We start from the raw sequence: 24,829 nt of genomic DNA on the forward strand, positions 1-24,829 counted from the left end.
CAGAATGCGATTTAAAGTGATCACATTATCAGAAATTGTGAGGTATTATGAGGAATATTGGATTTTACCGTAGCAGTCTTCTAGTTTGGCACTCAACAACACAACATCAAGACTCTTATGTAGCCTACAACCCTGTGGTGGTGATTCATGTTTCCCTCCAGTTTTCCTTTGTTTTGCCCTCCAGTTGATATCGCGATGTCATTGTGAAGTCGACCCTAAAAGGGTCTATATAAGGTGAATCAGCATAATCCAACATACACACTTGTTTAATTACTTCTGATGGTTCATGAGTTAAAAGCCATCGCATAAAACAAGTTATAACCAACCACATGATGGCGCTGTCTGTACCATCTTTTAATGTGTTAAGCATGTCCAGAGAGGGCACCTGTCCATAACGTATGAATACTTTCACACTTGCAATTGTTAAGATTTCAGCTTTCAAACATTCTTTCCATAGAGTCTCAATTATAAATTGTAATGCTGTATTTAAAAAAATGTATATGAAAGTATATGAAACCACTGACAATTGTTGAGTTAAAGAAAAGTAATAGCATTTATTCCCTAAAATGTATAATTTAATGTTAAACAAGTATCAGTCCAGAAGTTGATAAACACCAAAAAATGGTGACATAATGATTAAGTATAAAAAGTGAAGAGAACAAAAGTGTAAGAGCTGTAATCACATTTGCATCTGGACAAGGCTCTGAGATAAAAGGATCCATTTGCAGTACTTCACTTCTAAAATGTTGATTCCGGCCATGTCCAGCTCAGAGGAGACCTGGGGGCATGCCCAGAACACACCTGAGAGATTTTATCACCTCTGGACTTGTAATGCTCATGGAAAGCTGCGAAGAGAGAGGTTTCTCTGGGTCACATTCATGCTACAATTCTATGCTCAACAATTGCTCTGCACTGGCAGAGGTTTTGGAGGTAGGAAGTAATGAGTGACTCTGTTACATGGACTTAAGTAACTTGAGTAAATTGCTGGAGTAATGCAGCAGACATTTAGCTCCTTTAACTCCTGGCCTACCTTTTGCTGTTTTCCAATTATGGAGTTATGGAGTCAAATAATGCTAGCAGCTAATATTTGCAGTCCACTGTGCAGAGAGCCGTGAGAATGACGACTGGTCTGAAGTCAGTGGGTACATTAAAGGCTGAACTGACAGACAGCACAGAGAGAAGTGTTCCTGTTCAGGCCATTCTCATCATGAAGTTATCAAATACTGCCACTTTTGCAGTGATTTTGGCATAATATCCCAATGCCAAAAACAAACTTTCATGGGTTGCATAAGCTGAGAACACAGCAGTATGATACACGGATGGGCAGCACCGATTGAGAAAGCAGTCAGATGGAACCTGTTGCATCTGCATGATACACCACTGGAAAGTGTCAGTAATTGCAATTTTTGACTTCTCTTTCGTGACAGCATAAATTCATGAATTTTAACATGTTAGGCTGTCATCCTGTACTCCTGGCTTCAAAGTTTTTGTTTTTACCATTTTTTGTTATTTTCCACCATTTTCTCATTTTTGGGATATAGATCAATTGGATGCATGGTTAAGAATGTTCTTTTTCAACATATTGTAGAGCACTGCAAGCCCACTGAATAAATATATGTAACCAAAATGATGTGAGTGTGTTGGTAGGGATGCCAGAGTGTGGTGTGTGTGTGTGTGTATTGACCAATTGTTGTGTGTGTGTGTGTGTGTGTGTGTGTGTGTGTGTGTGTGTGTGTGTATTGAAACATTGTTTTGTGTGTGGGGGGGACCAAAATACAGACACTGAAATCCCTATGGAGAAACATGGCTGAAAACCGTTTTTGAACCCATGGCCATTTTAGCATAAAATCATTCAATTTTTAAGACTTTAAAAATGAAGTACTGGCTTCAAAATTTTATTTTTTAGTGAATCATTTTCTTCACATTTGACCTGAAGAACAAATACATGCTAATTCCCTGCTTTCAGCTATAGGCTATTCTACTGCTGGTCATATTTCCCACCGCGCTGTCTCTCTCCCACTCTGTCTGTGTGCACAGACAAGTGCATCATTCCACCCACTTACAAATACATGCACAGTGGTCTTGGGCATATTGCAGCACATCAAATGTGCCACCTTAGCGGGGCACCAAAACAAAGTGGGGTGTACTAAAACAAATTGTGCAATTTTTTTAGTAGATTTTGAGACCATCAGTAAGTGGATACAAGTGCTGGCACAGCCAAATGTATAAATATGTGCAGATATGGCTTTTAATACATTTAAATATTGAAAATATTTCTCTTTTTTTGTGTAAAAAGAAATCAATGTTTTTGCTAATAACTGACATATCCCAGACTGCAATAATCCCCCTCAAAGAAATGTCCTTAGCATTTTGCATATGGAAAATAATTACTCTATTTTGTGTTTTTCTCCTTAAAAAACAGTACCATTATATAAAGAAACTGGCATTTAAAGGGTAAAATTCTGAAAATTATTGATTATTTGGTATTTTTGAACAGGTCTGAAGTTGTTTAAGATATTTAATAAAAAAACAAACAAACATATAACTGTATAGTATTTTTAAAGCAGTTCTCAGAAAGATCCCATTTGAGGACCTTGGGGTATAAGAGTGAGTTTTTGTAATTATCTGACCCTGCACAAAATTAAAAAATGCATAGAAATCAGTGTTGTTGCCAATCATTGACATATCTCAGTATGCAATAATCCCCTCCGAAATACTCTCTTTAGCATGTATCATATGGGAAATAATTATGTTTTTTGTGTTTTTCTCATAAAAATCATGGCATTGTGTAAACAAAGTGGAATTTAAAGGGATAAATTCTGAAAATTAATAATCATTTGGTATTAATGTGGTATTAATGAACAGGTCTGAAACTGTTTAAAAGATTAAACCAAAGAAATTGAAAAAAACTATATTTTTGTATAATATTTTAAAGACGTTTTAGGAGGGTCCCATTTTGGGACCTAGGGGTCTGAAAGGGAGTTTTTGTGACTATTTGAATATCTACAAAAACTAAAAATGCATAGAAGTCAGTGTTGTTGCTAATCTCTGACATATCCCAGACTGTTATAATTCTTCCCAAAAAAATCTCCTTAGCATTTAGCATAAGAACAATAAATCCATTTTTTTTCATTAAAAAACAATGGCATTGGCATTTAAAGGGTTAAAATCCTGAAAATGAATGGCTATTTGGTATTTATAATTTCTGTTTAAAAGATTTAACTAAAATAAAATGGGAAATAATATTACTGAATAGTATTTTTAAAGCAGTTTTAGGGAAGCTCCCATTTTGGGACCCAGGGGTTTCAAAGTAAATTTTTTAAAGAGTGCACAGAGGGCAAGAGCATAATATGTAGACAGAGAAGTCCACTGCAAAACAGCAATATGTGACAATTTGGGATGTGTTAAGGGTGTTTAGTTTATGGTAAATGGTAAATGGACTGTACTTGCATAGCGCTTTTCTAGTCTTTCTCAAAGCGCTTTCACAGGACATGTCATATTCACCCATTCACACAGTATTGGCAGAGGCTACCGAACAAAGTGGCACCTACTAGGTAATAACCATTTATATACATGCACATCGGAAGCAAATTGGGGTTCAGTATCTTGCCCAGGGATTACTTTGACATAAGGATATGAGGAGCCGGGATCAAACCGCTGACCTTGTGATCAGAGGACAACCACTCTACCTCTGAGTCTTTGTAACTCTATTAACAAGTTATCTTATCATGGTCACTGACGTAGTCTGACAGAAAAATAGAACATTGAAAATTCTGAACAGGAAAACAACAAAAAAAAAAACCCAAAAAAACCAGACTAGTTTATTTCATTACTCTGCTGAGGAAGCCACCAGCGATTATGAATGACAGCTCAGCTTTTCTGTCACCCAGTATAACAGCTAACATTAACAGCCTGCCATGGCAAGCACATACATGGACCGAGCTAGCAGTGTCCACAGCTTGCAACATTGGCCCTGCTGTGACTATGACCATCGAGGGGACAAGTGATGGATTGCCTGTTGGGACTATGAGCAACCAGCGTACCTCGGGATACTGCCTCGGGATTCTGCACCCTGGGGACCTATTATAATACAGAAAATATCCGGCTTTAGTATGTAGGTTTGGAATTAAGTGAAGGACGTGCTCTGTCACCACCATGATTTACTTAATTGCCAACTCCAAAACAACTGGTTTGTGCCAAGGACACTCACCTTAACATTACCTTCTGCTGACTGGCTTAGTTTACTGCTGTTAATGCAAACTTCATCATCACGGAACCATGAATTTATCATAGGACTTATCAATTGGAAAACCCAGCGAGGATCACAAAAAGAATGCAGAATGTAGATGCTTTCTTTGTTGCACAGGTCAAGACGCTTTGACAGAATGGATGCTTCTCCTGCCCCATAGTTCCTTACTTTAAGAGATTACTGTTCAACAGTGAACTCCTGGGGTCAGAGCACAATGAAACCTTTCTGGGTCCGCTTTAAAGATAGCAGCAGAGTTTGGCCCCTTTGATAGGAGCACATTAAACATAGCAATGTGGGTATCTACGCCCTCCTATTTATCCTCAACTGTATGTGAAGAATTGTGTAATCATGGTGCATTTTGCCAGATTTATGCCGATGATAAATAGAGCTGCACTTGTATGATGCATCTCGAGTCTTCAAACCTCTCAAAGCGCTTTTACATGTCACATTCACCCATTCATACACTGGTTGCCTGTGCTACTGTGCAAGGTGCCACCTGCTACTCAGTAACCATTTACTCACATCTCTGAACAGAAAACTCTCTTGAGATCTGTGTGTTTTTATGCATGAATCATGTACTGTATTTTGAGCTGTAATGTTGCTAATTGTTTTTCTTTGTAATATTTTTTGTTGTGCTTGTGCTTTGTTGTTTTAACTTTTTCCTTTGTACATCACTTTGTAACATATTTGCTTACTTGAGGAGCTGGGATTGAACAGCCAATCTTCCAATTAGTGGACGATCCGCTTTACTTCCTGAGCCATGACTGCCCTGTATTTTGTAAGAATCGCACTATAGTTCTTTAAATTCAACAAACTGGACTGAATATTTGTGCATCTGTACACCATGAGGGCCTATTTCTTTTTCTAAAAAATACACTTGATGACTATTAGTGAAGTGTTAAATATATGCACATTTTTGGTATGCTGCTGTCCTGAGTTCTATAGGATCAACAAAGCCTGATTTGTTGAACATTTGATCTTGATGATGATGGTGATGATATCTCCAATCTGGTTTTGAAATCATATTTAAGCATTGATGCCCAAGGGCAGAGATGATTAATTAATTAATTTGAGAGCGGACAGTGCAGGTTCATGTACATCACCATACAGGTATAGTAAACAAGCCGGATTATAGCCATTGGCTAATTTCTATCTGTTGTCCCTGGTAGATGTTCCCTAAAAAGAAAGAACTAAAAGCACATTTATTACAAAAAATTTACATCTAAGGAAAGAACAAAGGTAGACATTTCCACATACATAACATATTATTGAACATTCCCTAAGTATATTGGAGAGGTAGATATTTCAGCAGAGGTAGGCATTGCAGCATACTGAACATAACAATATTGCACATTTCCTAGGTATGATACACCAATAGATGCATTATCAAGTGCTACTTCTTGCATAGCTAATGCGTACAGGTCTGAATAGATTGTAGCTAGTTCTTTAGATGGACTTTAAAAGGGCTGTAGGTGGGACACTCTGACTGTGAGTGGCAGGCTGTTCCACAGAGTGACACCCTTGACAGATAAAACACTCTGACTAAAGGTGGTACGCCTATAGGGAATGTCACAGTCTCCTCTCGAGAGAGCTCTTGTAATGCTGGTGGATGTACGATTATCTGAACATCGGTTTATGAATTTACTTAAGGGGGATGGGGCCAGTCCATTCGAGACTTTGTATACCAGACAAACTTGTTTAAAATGGATGAGAGGATTGAAGGTCAACAGTTCATGTTTAACGAGTAACATGAGGTATATAATACTGGTATGTTGATGGCTTCCTGTCAAATATTTTCAAGGCTTCCTTATGGATTGATTCAATTGGTTTTAGGGTGGTCGTACTGGCAAATGACCAGCTTGTTAAGCAGTATTCTATGCAGATAGGATCGTGGAGTTTAAAAACATTCCAGCTGCATTGCCTGCCAAGTTGTTACTAATATGTCTGAAGCTCTGTAAATAAAACTTTAAAGAATTGGAGAGGTTTTTTTGTGTTCAGCAGAAGACATGATTCGGTTAGCCAGTTTTGGGTAATGGACAGGGCCAGTGTAAGGGTACCTCTGACTTCACTGATGTTTTCAGCCTCACTGAGGATCACTACATCGTCCGCATACATTATGGTTTGAATATTCTGACATAGACTTGGTAAGTTGTTGATAAATAAAGAAAATAAAGTTGGCCCAAAGACCGACCCCTGTGGAACCCTGGCACAACTACCAAGGCAGGAAGATTTATCACAGTCACGTATTGTTTCCTGTCACTCATGTATGAGGCAAACCAGTGAATTTTATGTTCTGAGAGATTAAACTGAGTCAGCCTGGATAATAAGACTTCACAGAATTCACAGTATCAAAAGCTCTCTTTAAGTCATGGAAAACAGTCCCAACATTTGCATTCCTGTCCAACACATTTTTTGTCTTTTCTAAAAACACACATATGGTCGTTTCAGTCGAGTAATGGAGTAAACCCAATTTGCATGGGGTGTAAAGGAGAATGACCCTGATTGAGATGTTTCACAAGTTGTTTAGCGACCCATTTTTCTGCAATTTTAGTTGTAATCGGCAGAATACTGATTGGCTGATAGTTGGATAAATTTGTCTTTTCCCCAGATTTAAAAAATTGGGTTATTGCAGCCACCTTCCAGACTAATGGCAGACATGAGTGTTTGAAGGACAGGTTGACAAGATGAGTAATGGGGCTAACTAAACATTTTTTATGTTCTTTTACAACATCAGTGCTAAGACCAAAGGCGTCCATGGCTTTGGAGTTTTTTAGACCTGTGATCAGGTTAGCCACATCTGAGTCAGTTATTTGTCAGTTATGAGTCAGTAATACTGGAAACAGGTTTATTGTGATTGAGAGGACTGTTGGTACATTTAGGAGAAGTGAAGAGTTTAGTGATCTCATTTACTGAGTTCACAAAGAAAGTATTGAAACTATTTGCTAAGATGACAGGCTTCTTGAACAGGGTGTTGTTTATATTAAGTTCCAGTTTGTTCTTGTTCTGTTGGTGTTGACCTGTAAATTTTTTAATGTTTTGCCATATCAGTTTACCATTACCATTTGGCTCAATGATTTTTAGAAAAAAATCAGCCTTGGCCTTTCTCAGAGTTTGTTAATTTGTTTCGTATGGATGTGAATTTTTGTCAATCAGTGACCAAGAGAGTTTTAAAAGATTGTTTTAACAATGCATCTCTCTTACAGATAAGCCTCCTGCAATCCTCATTTACCCATGGTAATGAGTTACCTCCCTTTTTCCTAGCCTCCTTCTAATGGAAAAATGTCCCATGAGCTCTTTGACTGACCTATTCAACAGATCACAAGCAGGGTCCACATCTTCACAAGCGAGTACATTGGCCCAGTTGTAGTTGTTTGAGGCTGTGGCAAAATTTTGCTGCTGATTTTTGGGTATAAAGTGAAAATAAAGTGAAGTGTTAATATGGTAAAGCTACAGTACTTTTACTTTAGGCTGCGCTACTCACCTCTAATGAGACTTTCTAAGGCACAGTGATGTTTTGATCTTGTTTAGTGGTGAGTTGTTATGAGCTGAACTGGGAAGAGAAGTATGGTATGGGGAGTGTCAACTGTAACTGAACAGTACAAACTACAAGTTTGGTGTCAAACTTATGATCAGGACAGAAAGAAGGAAGGACACAGAACAATGCAGAATAAACTCATCCTAGCTGCCAGTCCAAAGCCTTTCGTGTCCGCTTTGTCTCTTTCTGTGTGCATTTGAGCACAGTTAGAGCATATAAAAAAAATACCTCCTGGACTCCGATTGTCTTCTTTTTTCTTTGTGCTCCTGCTGATCTTTCACTGTTTGATGTGGATTGCTGTGATCTTGGCCACCTTCTGCCCACGTACTGAGACAAGGCTAACATCGCAATTGTGTCTAACATTGTGCAAGGATAGTTGTTTTCATCACTTCAGTATATAATCCATTTAAACAGATATGTCAGATGTTGAATTCATGTAGTTACACAGGTTAGAGAATGCAAGTGTAGCAGAGAGAATCTGAGTTAGAAAAAAGTAGGTCAGCTCCTCCCCTTTCCCAACCCCCTTAAATCGGCAGCCTACTTAAGACACCTGTGGCATGAAGGCTGCCTTTCTCTTTGTCTGTGCCTGGTGGCTGCCACATGGTCATGTCTCTGAGTTTACTGTCTGTTGTGCACTGATGGCCTGGTTGTGGTGGTGTCCATTAAAACGGATTTGAGTGGTGAATTGTTCCAGACTGATTGAAGGACATCAGGGTAATTGTAGTACCTGCTCAGACACAATCAGCTGCTGTTTTGTTTTGGGCTGTTTTGTTTTCGTTCTGTTTGCTCTGTTGAGATGAGTGTTTGTTTTAGGTAGTTTTGTAAGTGTTATTAAAATTTGCCTTTTTAGCTTGAACCAACTGGTTTAATACAGTTTTAACCATTTCTTTATTAATATTTCCTTTTGTCCCCCTTACAGTGCAGTGGTTGCTGGCTAGCGGTGGAGGCTAGGCACTCAGGGTGGTTCCCAGCACCTTTCTGTTGTAGTGATAAGGGCACTGGGACACGATAGTTTGCACCCATTTGCTGTGTGTTTGCTGTGAGTTCACGAGTGGTGGGTAAGTGCACTCCTGGGACACTTCCTTTGGTAGTTTGCCTCCCCCTTGCAAGCTTCCACTCACTCCCCCTTTCCCTTGTTTTTTTTGATAGTTTTAATAATTTACTTTGGAAGTGTTTTTATTAATTGAAAAGAGTTAAGAGCATAAATGGTAATAAATTTTCATACCTCCTCCTGTAATTTTGACCCGCATTCATTGCTCACTACTAATTCCTTCTTTTCCCTCCACAGACACTTCCAGTTTTAATGATTATTTATTTTTTTGCTTAAATAATTAGTAATAAATAAATTCTGATTTGCTTCTGAACCACGTCTCTGTCTTGTAGTGCTTGAACCTGTGTTTGCCTTACTGCTTAGAACTGGGTAAAACTCCTTGGGTGAAAGTCCCAAGGTGGCGTTGTCTGGCTTGCAATTTGTATCATTCTGTTACAGCCCCTTTATAATATAAAAGTTCCCACCACCACGTCGCCACACAAGGTTAGGTGGCTTGTAAAGGTCCCATTTGAAAAAGGAAGCTGGTCTCAGTTGCTGGTGGTTTCCAGCATTCTTCTGCTGTTTTCACCAGTAATACTACCTGTGTTCAATGCAGTCTCTACTCATACAGAGGCAGGATGGTGAGGCTCGCTGTTTCTCGGGGTGAAACTGAAACATGGCGCTCCATGTTCAGAGTAATTACTGCTCGGTTGCGAAGTCTGTTAAAGGACTGAAAATCCGTATGTCCCTTTTAGAGCTTGTTTTAGCATTCAGGTGCAGGACTGAGGAGAGGCTCACTCTCTGAACCACTCGCTGTGTCATGACTGATTGAATTTCATGCTTTTAAAACACCTGAGTGCGAGCTGTGGGTTCATTCAGAAGTCACATATCTATCATACAACTATATGAATAATCCTTGGGTTATTATGGAAGTTGTAATGATAAAGTGCAAACATAAATGTTGTTGTCCTCTCACCTGTCTTTGGGTCCACAGAGAAGTATGGCTGGCCGTGAAGTATGCTGTAGACGATACGTGCACTGTTGCCATATGTGGGGTCATCTGCATCTGTGGCAGTCACCTGGGTCACATAAGTTCCTGAGAAAACACACACACATACACACACGCAAACACACGCACACGCACACACACACACACACACACACACACACACATATAAACACGTTATATGGTTATGTCTCCCTTCTCAACAGAAACATACATGAAATCCTCTTTGCATTGAAAATCAAAATCTCGATCATCTTATCAATGCAAAATTATTATGTATTATCTTATTTTCACAAGTAAACAAAGGGTTATATTCTTCCATTAATTCATGAGACCTCAGATTATTACTGTTTAGTGATAATGAGATATTTCTATCATGTTAGTATGCACAGCACAGGCGCTGCTGTCTTGGCTGATGCAGTGTCAGATCCAGGAGATAACTTTCTTAATCATACGTACATCAGAACATGTAGTCACACCCTGTTTTACACACACTAGTTTCAGTGTGCTTACCTTGATTTAGTCCAGCACAATTAGTGCACACACTAAAACAAGTTCAGAACAACTCCTTTGCAATAGGTACAGGTAGAGGTAAACAATACTAACATGAAAAAGGGGAATTAGGGCTGGGCAATATAACCTTCACGATAATTATCTCACCATTTTTTGAAATTAACAGTGATAGTTTTAATACATCTAATTAAACCACCCATACACCCATAGAGGGGGGTGGTAATGCACTTTAAATGCCAGTTATCACCGCTATTAACTGGAAGAAGGAGAAGAAGAAGACAAGACCGGCCACTTTTTGCCTGCCACTTACAGCAATGTTATAATGTGACAACAACATTCAGCATGTGCCTTACATTATCGTTAGTCGGATTCTTTTGACAACTGATAATGTCACATCGTGATGAATTAGCCACATAACCTTAGCTACTGTAGCTGGAAAGTGGACTTATCTAATGTTAATGGGATGTTAGCATGTTAACGTGACTGACTGGCTACTTCACCAGAATGAAATGACATAAAGTGACTAAATGTAACATGAATAAAACTTTCATACATTTTCGCCTCAGAAAACATGATTTCAATCTCGGTCATGTCAGATGTACCTAATGGCATCATCAAAGTCCATCTTTTGTTATTGTTTTGATTGAGAAAAGGCAGAAAGGACATACTGTTGGTGTAAAAGTTGAGTACAGTGCAAAAAAAGTTGAGTACAGCTGAGATGGTTTTTTTTTTGTCTGTTTATTTTGTTTACTTTTTTGCTACAACATTCAGAAAATACTCTTAACCAGAATTAAGATTTCCTTGTCTATACTTATTTTTTTTCACTGTTAACTGTTTTGAATCTTTCTCTGATATATGAAATGTTCAGTTGTTACATGTGTCATATATTCACAATTACAACTCCAACATAGCTGACTACGCTTTGTAGTCTTCATTGTGCAGCATTGTATATGACTGCAGATTTGTTGATGTGTGGCTCATTGGGATTCACTATGATATCATACCCCACTGTGCACAGAACACAGTGGGACTGCTGTTGCATTCAACTTTTAGTGGAAAGGGGATACTGATGACATAATTGTGAGGGTTATATCTTGCTAAAACTTGCTTTAAGCTATCTGTTACATGGCTTTTAGGTGGCAGTATGGTTTAGATGACAGCTTGTGTTAATGCCAAAACAGTGAGCTTTAGAGAAAAGCTGATTATCTTCCATGTGTGGTTGAACACCACTAAATCCAAACTAATGAAGAACAGACAAAATCAAATTTGCATGGTAGCAATGATATAACACTTGTTTTGTCTGAAAAACCTAAACCAACGGCACACACATGTACATGCAATGTAAGAGTGTATGAGTTTTTAATGGACTGGGGATAAGGTTTCGAGGTTTGTCAGTAGGACACTGGGGATTGTGATTGCATGTATTAGTGTTTTTTGTTTACTGCAACAGTGCAGAAATCTAGGTTGCTGCTTGGTACTCCACAGCAGACAAACCCCTCAAAAAGATAACAGCATATGATCATCACTCTGGCTGGTTTATCTATTGAAGTTCCTGTAAAACTGAGACCAACTCATGTCCCTCAGTCTTGAGAAAAAAAAACACTGTCATGAGGGAGAAGTATGAAAAGCAAAGGGTGTGAACCAGTTCAGTCTGATGTCATGTGTTATGCATAAAGATAAATGTGTCCAACTCGACAGGCTGGTTTCACCAGCATGTCCATCTTAGATGGTCCTGACTTGGTTTAGGACCATCTTCAGCCAGCTACAACCAACTAAAACCAGCTATCCGCGTGAGCTGTTTTTTAGCTGGATTTTTCAGCAATTAATATTCTTACCAATCAAAGTTTCAATTAATTTTTCAAATGATCAATTTGAACTCCCTTTCCTTTAGCACCACTGTGAGCTTAACATGTAGTTGGAAAGAAATGTCTCGGGTTACCATGAATTCAATTGAAATTTCAATGACAACGGCAATCCTTTGACTTTTGGTATGTGGCCAAATACCTGCAGAGCTAATGACATTACTCACAATTACATCAGTCTCTGCCACACCAAATGTTAAATGTTAATTAGCAAATGTTAGCACGCTTACATGCTAAACTAATAGTGAAAATGGTAAATATTATACCTAACTGCGACACATTGGCATGTAAGTTTTGGCATTGCATGGCATGGCATAGCATGTGCGGCGCCCCGTCAGGATATTTTCTGACTCATCAGATTTTTTTTTTTTTTTTTTTTCAGACTGTGGAAACCCCTGTTCTGAGCCACAAAAGACACTATTCTACAACTCTGACATGTCCAAGTGTAAGGCTTTTGGGATGTTTGGACATTTTTGATTGTTATTTACGATTTGTTTTTGCATGGTTTTGCCTTTAAAGTTTGATTAAGCTAAAATTCATATTCTAATTTTTTTGTTAAAATTGTGAAAATACTGGCAACAAGTACTTGCAATGTGGAGGTAGACTGTTCAACTGCTTTTCATCATCTCTGTGTCAAGGATGTTTTGGGTGGGCCTAAAACCCTTTTTTGATGACACCCTGGACCAATACTTAACATAATCCCTCCCCTTCTGTAGAAATACAGCAGTGTTTTTTGGTTTACCCCCTGTGTGTGAGCGTTGAGTTTGGTATAAACCAGTTGCATGTGCATTAAATGCTGAAGGACAGCATCAGGTAATAATACTGCTGGTAGTGACGTGATGTAAGGAGTACAAGCGCACTTATAGAGTTGTCTGGTAGGGAGATGGAAGGATCCCACTAACAACAGACTTTTGTGTGGGAGTCCAGAGTTTGCTTCCTGTGTGGATGTTAGGTTTTTTTTTCTTTTTTTGCTATATCTAACCATGTACCTCTTTTGCCTCAACCTAAACATCCATGACTTTGTTGCCTTATACTAACAATGGTGAATGAATTGTGAATTGTAAACATAAGGACCATGCTGTTTAATCCCACAATTAGCATTTGTTGACATTTGTTGGCGTTCCCAGGCCAGCTGAAAGACATAGTCTCGCCAGCGTGTCTTGGGTCTTCCCTGGGGTCTCCTACTGGTGGGATGTGCCCTGAACACCTCACCAGGGAGGTGTCTGGGAGGCATCCTAATTAGTGCCCAAGCCACCTCATCTGGCTCTTCTCAACGCGAAGGAGCAGTGGCTCAACTCCGAGCCCCTCCCGGATGACCGAGCTTCTCACCCTGTCTCTAAGGGAGAGCCCAGCTACCCTACGGAGGAAGCTCATTTCAGATCTTGTTCTTTCGGTCACTACCCAAAGCTCGTGACCATAGGTGAGGGTAGGAACGAAGATCGACCAGTAAATCGAGAGCTTTGCCTTTCGGCTCAGCTCCCTCTTCACCACGACAGATTGGTGAGAATCAGCCCCTCCAAATCGGTGCAGCGTCCGCATTACTGCGGACGCTGCACCGATTTGGAGATGCTGATTCTCATCCCGGCCGCTTCACACTTGGCTGCGAACGGGGTTCGACTTTCCAGCGGACCCTCCTCTCTAGTACCCCCGAATAGACCTTACCAGGCAGGCTGAGGAGTGTGATCCCCCTGTAGTTGGAACACACCCTCCGGTCCCCTTTCTTAAAAACAGGGACCACCAACCCAGTCTGCCAGTCCAGAGGCGCTTCCCCCCGATGTTCACGCAATGTTGCAGAGTCGTGTCAACCACAACAGCCCCACAGCATCCAGGGCCTTAAGGAACTCTGGGCAGGTCTCATCCACCCCTGGGGCCCTGCCACCAAGGAGCTTTTTGACCACCTTGGCAACCTCAGCCCCAGAGATGGAGGAGACCACCCCGAGTCCCCAGGCCCTGCTTCCCACCGGAAGGCGTGTCGGTGGGATTGAGGAGGTCTTCAAAGTATTCCTTCCACCGATCCACAACGTCCCAAGTCGAGGTCAGCAGCGCCCCGTCCCCAGCACACACAGTGTTGACAGAGCACTGCTTCCCCATCCTGAGACGCCGGATGGTGGTCCAGAACCTCTTCGAAGTTGTCCGGAAGTCGTTCTCCATGGCCTCACCGAACTCCCACACCCAGGTTTTCGCCTCGGCGACCGCTGTAGCTGCATTCCGCTTGGCCTGTCGGTACCTGTCTGCTGCCTCAGTTCCACAGGCCAAGAAGGCCCGATAGGACTCCTTCAACTTGACGGCATCCCTTACCGCTGGTGTTCACCAGCGGGTTCGGGTGTTGCTGCCCCGACAGGCACCGACCACCTTACACCTTACCGACCGCCTCAGCAATGGAGGCACGGAACATGACCCACTCAGACAATGTCCCCTGCCTCCCACGGGACATGGTCGAGGCTCTTCAGGAGGTGGGAGTTGAAGTTCCTTCTGACAGGAGACTCTGCCAGACGTTCCCAGCAGACCCAAACGCATTGTAAGGGTCTGCTGGGTACGTCTGGCAGAGTCTCCCACAGCAGTTCAAAGATATGTTGTCTGTGGAACCAGGCCCAAAAAGGGATAACATTTTTTGGACTTTTTTGCTGCCAGTCCCTTTATGAGATAGTGGGGGAGATGGTCCACAAAGTTGAAGAACATGCTTGGGCACTGGATCAAAGAATGCCAGACACCACTGCAAGAGTGAGCAGAACGCCCAGGCGCTTTTGCCAAAGCATGGAACCAGAGGCTGTGCTGTGCAGGTACAGTGATTTGGCAATGCAAGATTTACGAGGCTGTAGACTTGGTGTCAGCAGAGCTGCAGAGACGGTTTGATCAAGAGAGTATGACAATAGCAGCAAACCGAGAGAGGGCAATTATTGCGGCTACAGGAGGAGAAACTATGGATTTGGAGCCCATTCAGCTTTCCAAGGAGTTGGATGCAGACCACCTTGATCTCCAGCTGAAAATGCTTGGCAATGTCACCAGAGCATCTCGATGCAACACAGTGAAAGATGTAGCTTCATGTGTCTCAAAGCTCCATCCGCAAATGAGAGCCCTGTTTGCAGAGGCAGGAAAACTCATACAATTGTGCCTGTGTGTGCCTATATCAGTGGCATCATCGGAGGGCTCATTCTCCAACTTGCGGAGATTGAAAACCTTGTTACTATCCAAAACGTCAGAGAAAAGACTCATGCACCTGTCCCTGATGAATGTGCACACAGACATTTTGAACAGTTTCAATCAATGCAATCAATGCACCTCTGCACTCATGAGTGACTTTATTTCATCAACACCTGAGCACCAAGCCACTTTTGGAGTCATATAAGTGAAGCATACAGGCAGCCAAGGTACAGTCTGCTCCATTAAGTTGGGCAGTTATTTTACGTTGATAACTGTGCTGCAAAAAAAATTATTTGGCTTTGTTGTTTTGTGCTTTTGGATTGCTTGAAACTGTGCATTTGAATATGTTCTGGTCTGCTGTGCAGAATGTGTTGATGGCCTGTTTTTATTTTACTAAACAGGCAGATTTTAAAGACTGGCACACTTTTTTTCTGGCTTCAGTGAATATGGAAATGATAATTTATGTGTGTGTGTGTGTGTGTGAGTGTGTGCGTGCATGCATATCTGTGTGTGTGTGTGTTTATGCATGCGCGGCTGTTGTCTGTGCCCTGTCATGAAGCCAGAGGTTTAAATACTGCAATGTATTTTTTGATGGTTGAAATACTGTGTGTTTTGGATATGTGTGCAGTGTTCTGATTGAGTTAACCTAAAATAGTATGAAAAATCTTCTCGTTCACTATGTGCAACGGAGTGTGGTGACATATGTTTGATCCATATAGCAGTAGTGCATTCTATATTAGAATGTTACAATATTAAGGGATTTTTCACAATACATGCCTTTAGAAAAAAACTAATTAAAATCGATCCATATTCAAGAAGATCATCATGTTGATTATATTCAAACACAAAATGCAGCTCTTATCACAGCACCCCCAACTAGAAACATTCTCCTATGGCCCTGGTTAAATGGTAAATGGTAAATGGACAGTACTTTCTAGTCTTATTGACCACTCAAAGCGCGTTCACACTACATGTCACATTCACCCATTCACACACACATTCACACACTGGTGGCCGACGCTACTGTACAAGGTGCTACCTGCTACTCAGTAGTCATTCACACACACTCACACTCCGATGCATTGGTAGCAATTCAGGGTTCAGTATCTTGCCCAAGGATACTTTGACATGTTGCCCAGAGGAGCTGCGGATTGAACCGCTGACCTTACATTACAACCCACTCTACCTCTGAGCCACATTTCAGCCTGAATGGGCTACCCAGCAGATCTTTCTGCTCACTGCTGTGGGTGTTTGCTTTGAGCTGTCCATGCACACAGGTCTTAGTTGCTAACATCCATCGTTGCACAGTGGTTCATTTTTCTGCTTTAGGTGTGGGTATGTTGGTGTGCTATTGGCTAAGCAGCAACAGAGTCTGTGGCTTTCAGGAGCGGTGGAAAGTTGAATGCATTTTCACATAAAGATGAAACAGCTGCATTTGCCTCATTTGTCTGTGTTTTTTTTTTTTTTTGTTTGTTTGTTTTTTGTTACCCATTTGATGGCTGGCCCCCAGGAGTTTTCTCACCACACATAAAAAGTTTAGACACACCTTTAAAATTAATAATTTTTTTGACCCTTTGAAACCTGGATCACCATCACTTTTCTTATGTTGCATGCAGATGCCTTTTACAAGTATTAAAACCTGCAAATTGGTTTGATTTCTGGGAAATACACAGGGGAAAAGGGAAAAAGACAATAAGCAACTTGGCAAGAAATTAGTGGATTTAGAAAATAACTGTTTTTTAAAAAAGCAAGGGAAACCTTTCCAGAGAACTATACTTAGATTTATCATTATTTTATATTAAAAACTATTTTTACTGAATTATTCTACTCTTTTAAGCAGTATTTTCAGGAGACTCCTCTTTATGTGAATGCACATACATGATTTACAATTTGTATGTTTGTTTGTGAACTGTGACTAAATATTTTTTTGTTTTCTTTTTCTTTCCACTTGCAGTAGCAATGTATAGTTCAAATCTGAATAACAATTCAAAAAACAAACAAACAAACAAAAAAAAACTTTGACACTCCTGCTTAAACAGTGACAGAAACCAGAGCTGGTCCACGAGACAGCACCAAGCTTCCAACCTGTTCAAGAATGAGAGCCAATTTGGTGGAAGAGGGCTATGTATGAGAAAACAGCACCTCCACTCTACACGGAGAAAACATGTCTGCATCTGCTCCCAGCAGCTCATTCCTCTCAGATAGGATTATTTTTTTATTATATGGATACTTGTGCAGTTTACTGGCATAGCTAATCCGCTATACAGTTTGTTGCTATATTCCAGTGCAACAGAGACATAATGGGGTCACACTTGTGTTCTCTTGGAGCACTTTGGGCCTCAGCTGAAGCATTAACAGCTTAAGGCCTAAAGACCTTGACTTAAATTACCTCTCAGTAATGGTATTTAGCAGACAGATGGGCTACTAAGTCTGCCTTAGTGCACTGTGTGTGTGTGTGTGTGTGTGTGTGTGTGTGTGTGTGTGTGCAGCAGATACAACTTAATAAATCCAAATTGAAGCAAGAACTGAGCTTAACCAAACACCTCAGAAAATAAAACCATATATGAATTCAATAAATGTGACTTTAGTCAACAATTCCTCGAGTGATTTCAGCTTCTCTCACTTTTAAACAATCAACAAAAGGACAGCTGATTACAGACAAAACATTCTTTATAATAATATAATCAAAAATCTGTGTGCAGTTTGCTTTCGAAATTATTTTACATTTGTTTTTGCTGTTGTTCACAATTGTTTCCCTCTGGTGTGGATCCATTAGGACAACAATGCCATCTTCTCAGTTCATCCAACACATACCAAAATAAGATTTCTCAACAAATACCTGTCACATTTTAATATGTTTAGTGTATTCAAGGTCCCATGAGAATGAATCCCAATGCACTTTGTTACCCTCAGACATTTCCCTTGATGCTACCAATGCACAAAATGACCATGACGGTCACTGCATCTTCTTTCCTCTGGAGTTATCCTCATGTGAGATTTTATACTTTTGCACAGCAAAGTTCAGTTTTCCATGACAGTTGCTGTGGATGTTTGTTGCCCTCGGGGATGAATGCTAATGCTGTTGGTGTTTTCTGACAAAACTGCTGTTGAGAAATCAACTTATTTTGACTAACAGAGGAAGAGCTTCTCTGCTGGAGAACCTTTACGCACCATGTCCATTTTAATTGTCGTAAACTGTTGCATGCCTAAAAAAAGATGTTGTTGATGTCCTGTTGCGTCAATCATGTTTGCACCCTGTCTCTGAATGTTTTGTCTGTCATTAAAACTCTCTGAACACATTTTTTTTTGTTTTTCACACCCTTCAGAAGCTTGACCAAGAGGCAGTAAATAATTGTGCCAGCAGGACACATCTGTGACTAGAGAGAGCAGCGGAGCGCACAGAATTTTTTCATTACTCAGATAGGTCACTTTCAGCAGGTCAGCAAGGTAGCAATTTTTTTTGTTTGTTTTTTTTTCCCTGCATGAGGGATTTTTAAAAAAAGAAACAACACACATCCAAAAAAAAGTCATTGTCATGTCATTTTTCAATGTGGTTAATTGATAGATACTATTTAAACCTCCCTGAGATCCACATTGGGTCTTCTTTACAGAAGGTATCCAGATACAGACCGACCACTTGTTGACACCCTGTGGAAATGGTGTATTATCAAGTTTCATCACCCTCCTCAGAGGATAAGAACATCTGAAGTGCTCACATTTGTTGAATAAGGCTGGTAAAAAGGCAACCGTTGTAAAGATGTAGTATCCTCAGATATGGTGAGAACATTGCGCATTATCAGTCTCTCCTGGAAGTCATTCGTAGTGTTGAGGTTAAAAGGTGCATCCAATAAAGCCATAAAGATGCTAAAGCATTTGCATTTGCATTTGCTTTTGCATTGATACAGACAGAAAAATTATGGCTTCTCTGCCGTTTTCAGGCACGAGTTGAGGTGCTTTATTACACCACTGCTACACAAAGAACTACTTAATTAATTTTGTTTAGTTCCATTTACTGGAGAAAGTATAAAACAACTACAATAGCCTACAAGCTCTTAATATCCAGAGGATAATACATTTAAACAGTTGCTCTCACCTCACATGCATGGGAATATTCCAGCTTTGAAAAGCTTATGTATTGTGTTTCATAGTAATCACCTAATACAGGATTCTGAATCTCATAAGGTACCATTTCTTTGTAATAATATAATATAATATAATATAATATAAACGTTCACATTTTGAGTTATAGTGTCATTGTAAACATATTAACTGTTTTATCTGTCATCATTCAAGAGCTGTCAGGCTCAAACATCTAAAACACAATATAGTTCTATGTGGAACCTCCAATGGTTTATAACACTATTTGACAAAGGTGCTGTATAACACCATTAAAAGATGGATGCTATTTAGCACCAAAATAGGTTCCCCTGTGAGCCAAAGAAGTACTCCTAGTTTCTTTAGCATCATTTTGCACATGGTGACAAAGCTGGGAATGAGACAAGTTGTCTTTACTTGATATTTTGTTACAGATTTTTGTAGCCTATCACAGTTTTTCTGTTTGAAAATAGACATAGCTCATTGAATGTTTGGCTCATGTAGAAGATAACAATACATACATCAGGAGGGACCTCATGTAAACTCATTGACAGCTCTTGTCCTCATGTCTCAGCAGTCTTACCTGTTGGAGACATTTCGGGGACAGTGGCACTGTAGGGACCATCAGTGAATCGTGGCTCGTTGTCATTGATGTCCTGCACCTTGATGATGAACTCAGACTGCGGCTCCAGAGGCAGGCCTGAGTGGATGTCAACAGCCTGGGCAGTCAGCGTGTAGTACGACTTTTCCTCCCTGTAAACATGCACCACACATGCACTGATGTTAATATGTCCTCTCAGCAGAGACTACATGGTGATTAAATGAAGAGGCTTCACGGTATCTGTTGATGGTATTTAGGTTTCCACATAATTTGGATGTGAGCTTGTGCTGATGCTAACACTGTGGATTTTATCTTCTATACGTGTTCAGCTCAGACAATAAATGAGCAGAAAAATACCAACTTACAAATGATGCTCAAATCAAAAACCAACTAACAACACACACATACTGCCCTGCATGAACAGACACTGAAGATGAGGATGGATGGCTCTCAGTGTAATGGGAATGAAGGTTAAGGTTAAGGTTTTTGTTTTCCCTTCAGCTTATTCTGCTGTAACTTGAGTCAGTGGTGACCATCAGATATTTTCTTATCGAGCTTCACAACCTTCCCTTTTAAAATTTTATTCGAGGCAACACGCAAAATTTTCAGGGCATAAGCTCCAGCACTGTGATCTATCAGGCCCCATTCTAGACTGCTTTGAATGGGGGGCCAGCAAGAGATGAGGATAAGTCACCAGTGACTAGGTTTTACCTAAAGCTAAAGTAATATGTTCACAGTCAACTTTAAACAGTATCTAGTTTATTTCATTTTAAATCAGTCTTCTGTTTCTTTGTGTTAAAAAAAATCAAATTCATCCATATCCAGCTCAGTTGTTTTGGCCTTCTCATGAGCCAGAATCACAAAGTGTCTCTTTCTCTCATGCAACATTGTGCAGGGTAAGGACAGGGGACAAAGTGAAGAAAGAGCTCTCACATGCTGCTGATACTTGGAGCGGTTATTAATAACAACGTTAGAATTTGAGTTTGCACTCATTAAAATAAAAAAGGATGCCATTCTATATTAAAATTAATTTTAAATTATAACCATTTCAAAACACGTTCTTACTTTAATCAATCTCACAATCTGTACCATTTATACTGTATACATAGATGTTTCTCTCATGAAATAATATCCACAGACAACTTTGCAATAAATTAAACCTTTTATTTAGGCTAATGAAATGGTGAGTAAATAGAGGAAGAAATATGGCATATAAATGAAGTTAAACAAATGAAAGGAAAACAAGGTAATTCAGTTCGTTTGGACAGAGGGAGGCACTTTTAAATTATTATCTTGGGTTTACTTAAAATTAATCCAAGAATGTCTTTACTGACATAAATCACATGTAAATGACAACTTACAAATGACCTTTACAAATGCAAATGGTGTGTGTGTGCGTGTGTGTGTGTGTGTGTGTAGTAGTAGTGTGTGTAGTAAAACAGTGAATTTAGTCTAATCAGGTACATAGGTATTGATATATACACCAAAAAAGTGTGTGTGTTTTTTTTTTTGGGGGGGGGGGTTAACGTAATTTATAATGCAACTTTGCAACCCTGCAACTCTTCATCACCTGCACTAGTCTGTATTAGTTAGAGAACAGTATAACTTCTTCTACAGCTGCTAATAGCCCACCATACATATCCAAAAAACATATCCAAAATAACAGAGCAGCAAGACAGAGCTCAGCATGGTTAAAAAGATGGCAAAATGATGGTGAACAGTTGAAGAGGCGCTGGAATCATTTTTTTGAACGAGCGGCCTTGTGACACTGCAGCTGATTCTCATGACAAACAGGTGATACAGCAGGAGGAGGACAGGCAGGACAGCGACCACTGAGGAGACATTAGGTGAGTGACTCTGAGTGAATTAAATGTTAAAATTCAAAAATATAAATGTGTAATGCGCCACAGTGACTATGCCTGCTGCTCAAGCCCGGATATATTTGTTCACCAAAGTGACTCTGATGTTGTTTTTTTGTATTTTATAGAAAACTGTGCGATGTCTCCAAGACTAAGGGAAAAAACAGGCAATATGACCTGATGCAAGTAAGATTTCAAGAAAAAAGCTGAATGCACTGTGCTGAATGTAATCAGAAATGTCTATCCATAATATCTGTGTTGTGTTCACACCATAGAGCAGTACGAATTGTACTGTCTTGACCAAAGTCTTTAGTAAATGTATAACAATAATAATAAATAAATAATGATAATATTGTAATGCTACTGCTATTAATAAAATAATAATAATAATAATAATGATGATTACAATGAGTGAGGGATTTAGTGTCCAATCACAGGTGATTTTCATTTCGAATGAGGTTGGTTTCATCCAGTGGTTGTCTGTGGGGAACCAGCCGGGTCAGATGTGAGTGTCATTCATATGCTAATTAGAGCCAATCACCCTCCGACCCCCACCCCCATCCTACCCCCACAGGAGTCTGTTTCTGCTACCCGTGAACTTTGCAGTGAACGGCAGAAAACTGCCAGGAATCAGGGACATTCGTGGGCATTTACAGGCCCAAAAATCTGACTTTTCATGCAGTGTGAGTGTACCATATGTCCTGCCTTTAGTCATTTCAGAAGGGGGGAAAAAGGACCTGAGAGGGTAGACGGTGTATGTGTGGATTGGGACAGCAAAGGGAGAGGTAGACAGAGGATTGAATTTCAGAATGAGGATCATCATCTATTTTGTTGTACTTGCTCAAATTCTTGGTAGAAATGTATCTTCAGTCCTCTACACCCAACGTCAGTCCTTGTGTCAAAGAAAGGTGATAAACAACTATTCTTGCATGTCTGAGTGATCCCAGGAGGTCATTTGGATGTCTTAACACCCTGTTGTGATAGATAAGACCTCCAAAAACACTCATCTCTTACAACATCTTTAACAGGAAAGTGTCAAAGCTTCAGTTTTGACACTTTTTCTGACTTGAAAGCAGAATTTGTTTGCAGATGTCAGCAGGGGAGTCTCAACAGAGTTAATTTACAACCCTCTGTTAAGTTCTCTGGGTTCATAAAACTGTATAGTGATAGTTGAGCTGTGGAGTTTTCCAGAGGGAAAATGAAAAGACCACGCCAAGGCAGTCCACTACATACTCCAACCACTAGTGCAGTTACAAAGAGACAGTGGAGCTCAGGAAAGGTTTCTGGAGATGTTTGCTAATAGTGCAGAGGTCTGCAACAGCAGAGGTTAACTTTTTTTCCAACATGACTTTCAACACAGATCTCATTAGAAAGGCTGTCACTGCATGCAGTACCTCCCAGCATCTGCAGGGGCTCAACAAGGAAACATCAAGAAAAGAGGGTGACTGGGGGAGAAAACCTGGTCTCCATCTCCACAAAGGCCTTGTCCAGAATATTGAAAGGAGCTCTGTTCAGAGCTTGGCTTGGAGTCTCAGTGGTTTCGGAGTGGCCCACAGTGAACAGTACAACACTGCCTGTGAGCTGAGAGCTCATTGTTTTCTTCCTTTCGGCTGCTGGAGCAGAATTCTCCATCGCAAAACTCAGTGAGCCATCATCTCTAATCTCCCTGAGAGCCTGCAGAGATGCACGGACTACCTCCCCAGCATGGCACAGGTCAACAGAATGTGTCTGTAGAATGGCATTTGCAGGCCTCAAGGCAAAAAGCACTTTTAGGAGAATTCTTCCTATTTCAAAGAAATAGTGCTTTCTCATCATCATCATCAACAACTCTGCTTCCTCTGTGCATATATCCACTGCTGCTGCACTGTCGTCCAAAATCTCAGAGGGGATTCCGAGAATAGCATCCTGATTTTCATTGAGGCACTTTGTCACATCATGGTGACTTGTCCACCATATCTTGAGCAGGCCTTTCAGGGAGGGGAAATCATAGTTTTTGGCCACATAATAGTGTTGGAAAAAGGAGTGCAGTGATCCTGACTGATCAAAAAAAAAAAAAAAAATGGCACATGACTGCCTGCATTGCATGGAACACTGCTACGTGCAGCTGATGCTTGAATTAGTGGATATAGGGGATATTTTTACCTTATCTTTTTTTGCAGCAAGGCCAGAGCACCAGCCCTCATCCACTCATAACTGCAGCTAGTCATACCATTGACTGATGATCTGCTCTGCACTGTAGCCTGAGTCAGAAAGATGCTTTTGAATATCAGTTGATATAAATTCTTTATCCAGCTGACTCAGATCAAGCAGACCAGTCAGGTGTTCCTCGAGAATACCACCACACACAAACCTAATCATGGTTGACAGATTTTCCACATTGCATCGGTCTGTAGTTCCATCACTTTTAAAGCTGAACCCTTCATGATCTGCATTATTAAACTTCATTTTAGTCTCATTTAATACTAAATTAGCTGGTGTGTCAGTTATTTCATTTTGAATTTTTTGGATGTGTAATTTGCATTTTGAGGAATACTTTTCGTAATTTCATTAAGTTTGGGGTCCTTCCAGAAAGTGTATTTAAAAATGTTTTAGGAAGAGGCTAGCAGAAAAATCCTGTTCAGCATCATCGTTATGTGCCCTTTCCAAGCTGCCACGAAGAGGAAGCTCATTAACAGCAAGGACCTTCACTACTTCTGCAATACTTTTCACATAATATCTTATTATTTCAATCTGGGTGTGCCCCAGAAAGTTTTCAATAGTTTCGCCAGTTGATCTCCCTTTGTTGCATGTAAGACCAGGCTGCAGCACTCTTCACATGATCATGGCAAAATGCGTGCTGAATCCCTTATCTTCCTCCAGTGCACTTTTCCAATTATTAAATCCTTGCTTGGTGAAAACTGTATCTCTGTCATCAGATGTGCCGAAGTTGCGACAGCAA

The 24,829-nt window shown here is 40.2% G+C and overlaps 1 protein-coding gene across 1 annotated transcript in view; it reads right to left on the reverse strand.

Annotated features, from left to right (window-relative positions):
* LOC121951323 (cadherin-12-like) overlaps positions 1 to 24,829 on the reverse strand; it is a 169,230-nt gene that overhangs the window by 79,789 nt on the left and 64,612 nt on the right. Inside the window, exons 4-5 of the mRNA XM_042497600.2 lie at positions 20,015 to 20,184; positions 9,791 to 9,910 (exon numbers count right to left, since the gene is read on the reverse strand). Coding sequence (XP_042353534.2) covers positions 9,791 to 9,910; positions 20,015 to 20,184 — 290 coding nt within the window. The remainder of the gene's footprint in view (positions 1 to 9,790; positions 9,911 to 20,014; positions 20,185 to 24,829) is intronic.

Source organism: Plectropomus leopardus, chromosome 12, assembly GCF_026936395.1.
Source record: "Plectropomus leopardus strain MGB_pleo_1.0 chromosome 12, ASM2693639v1, whole genome shotgun sequence".
Lineage (NCBI taxonomy): Eukaryota > Metazoa > Chordata > Actinopteri > Perciformes > Serranidae > Plectropomus > Plectropomus leopardus.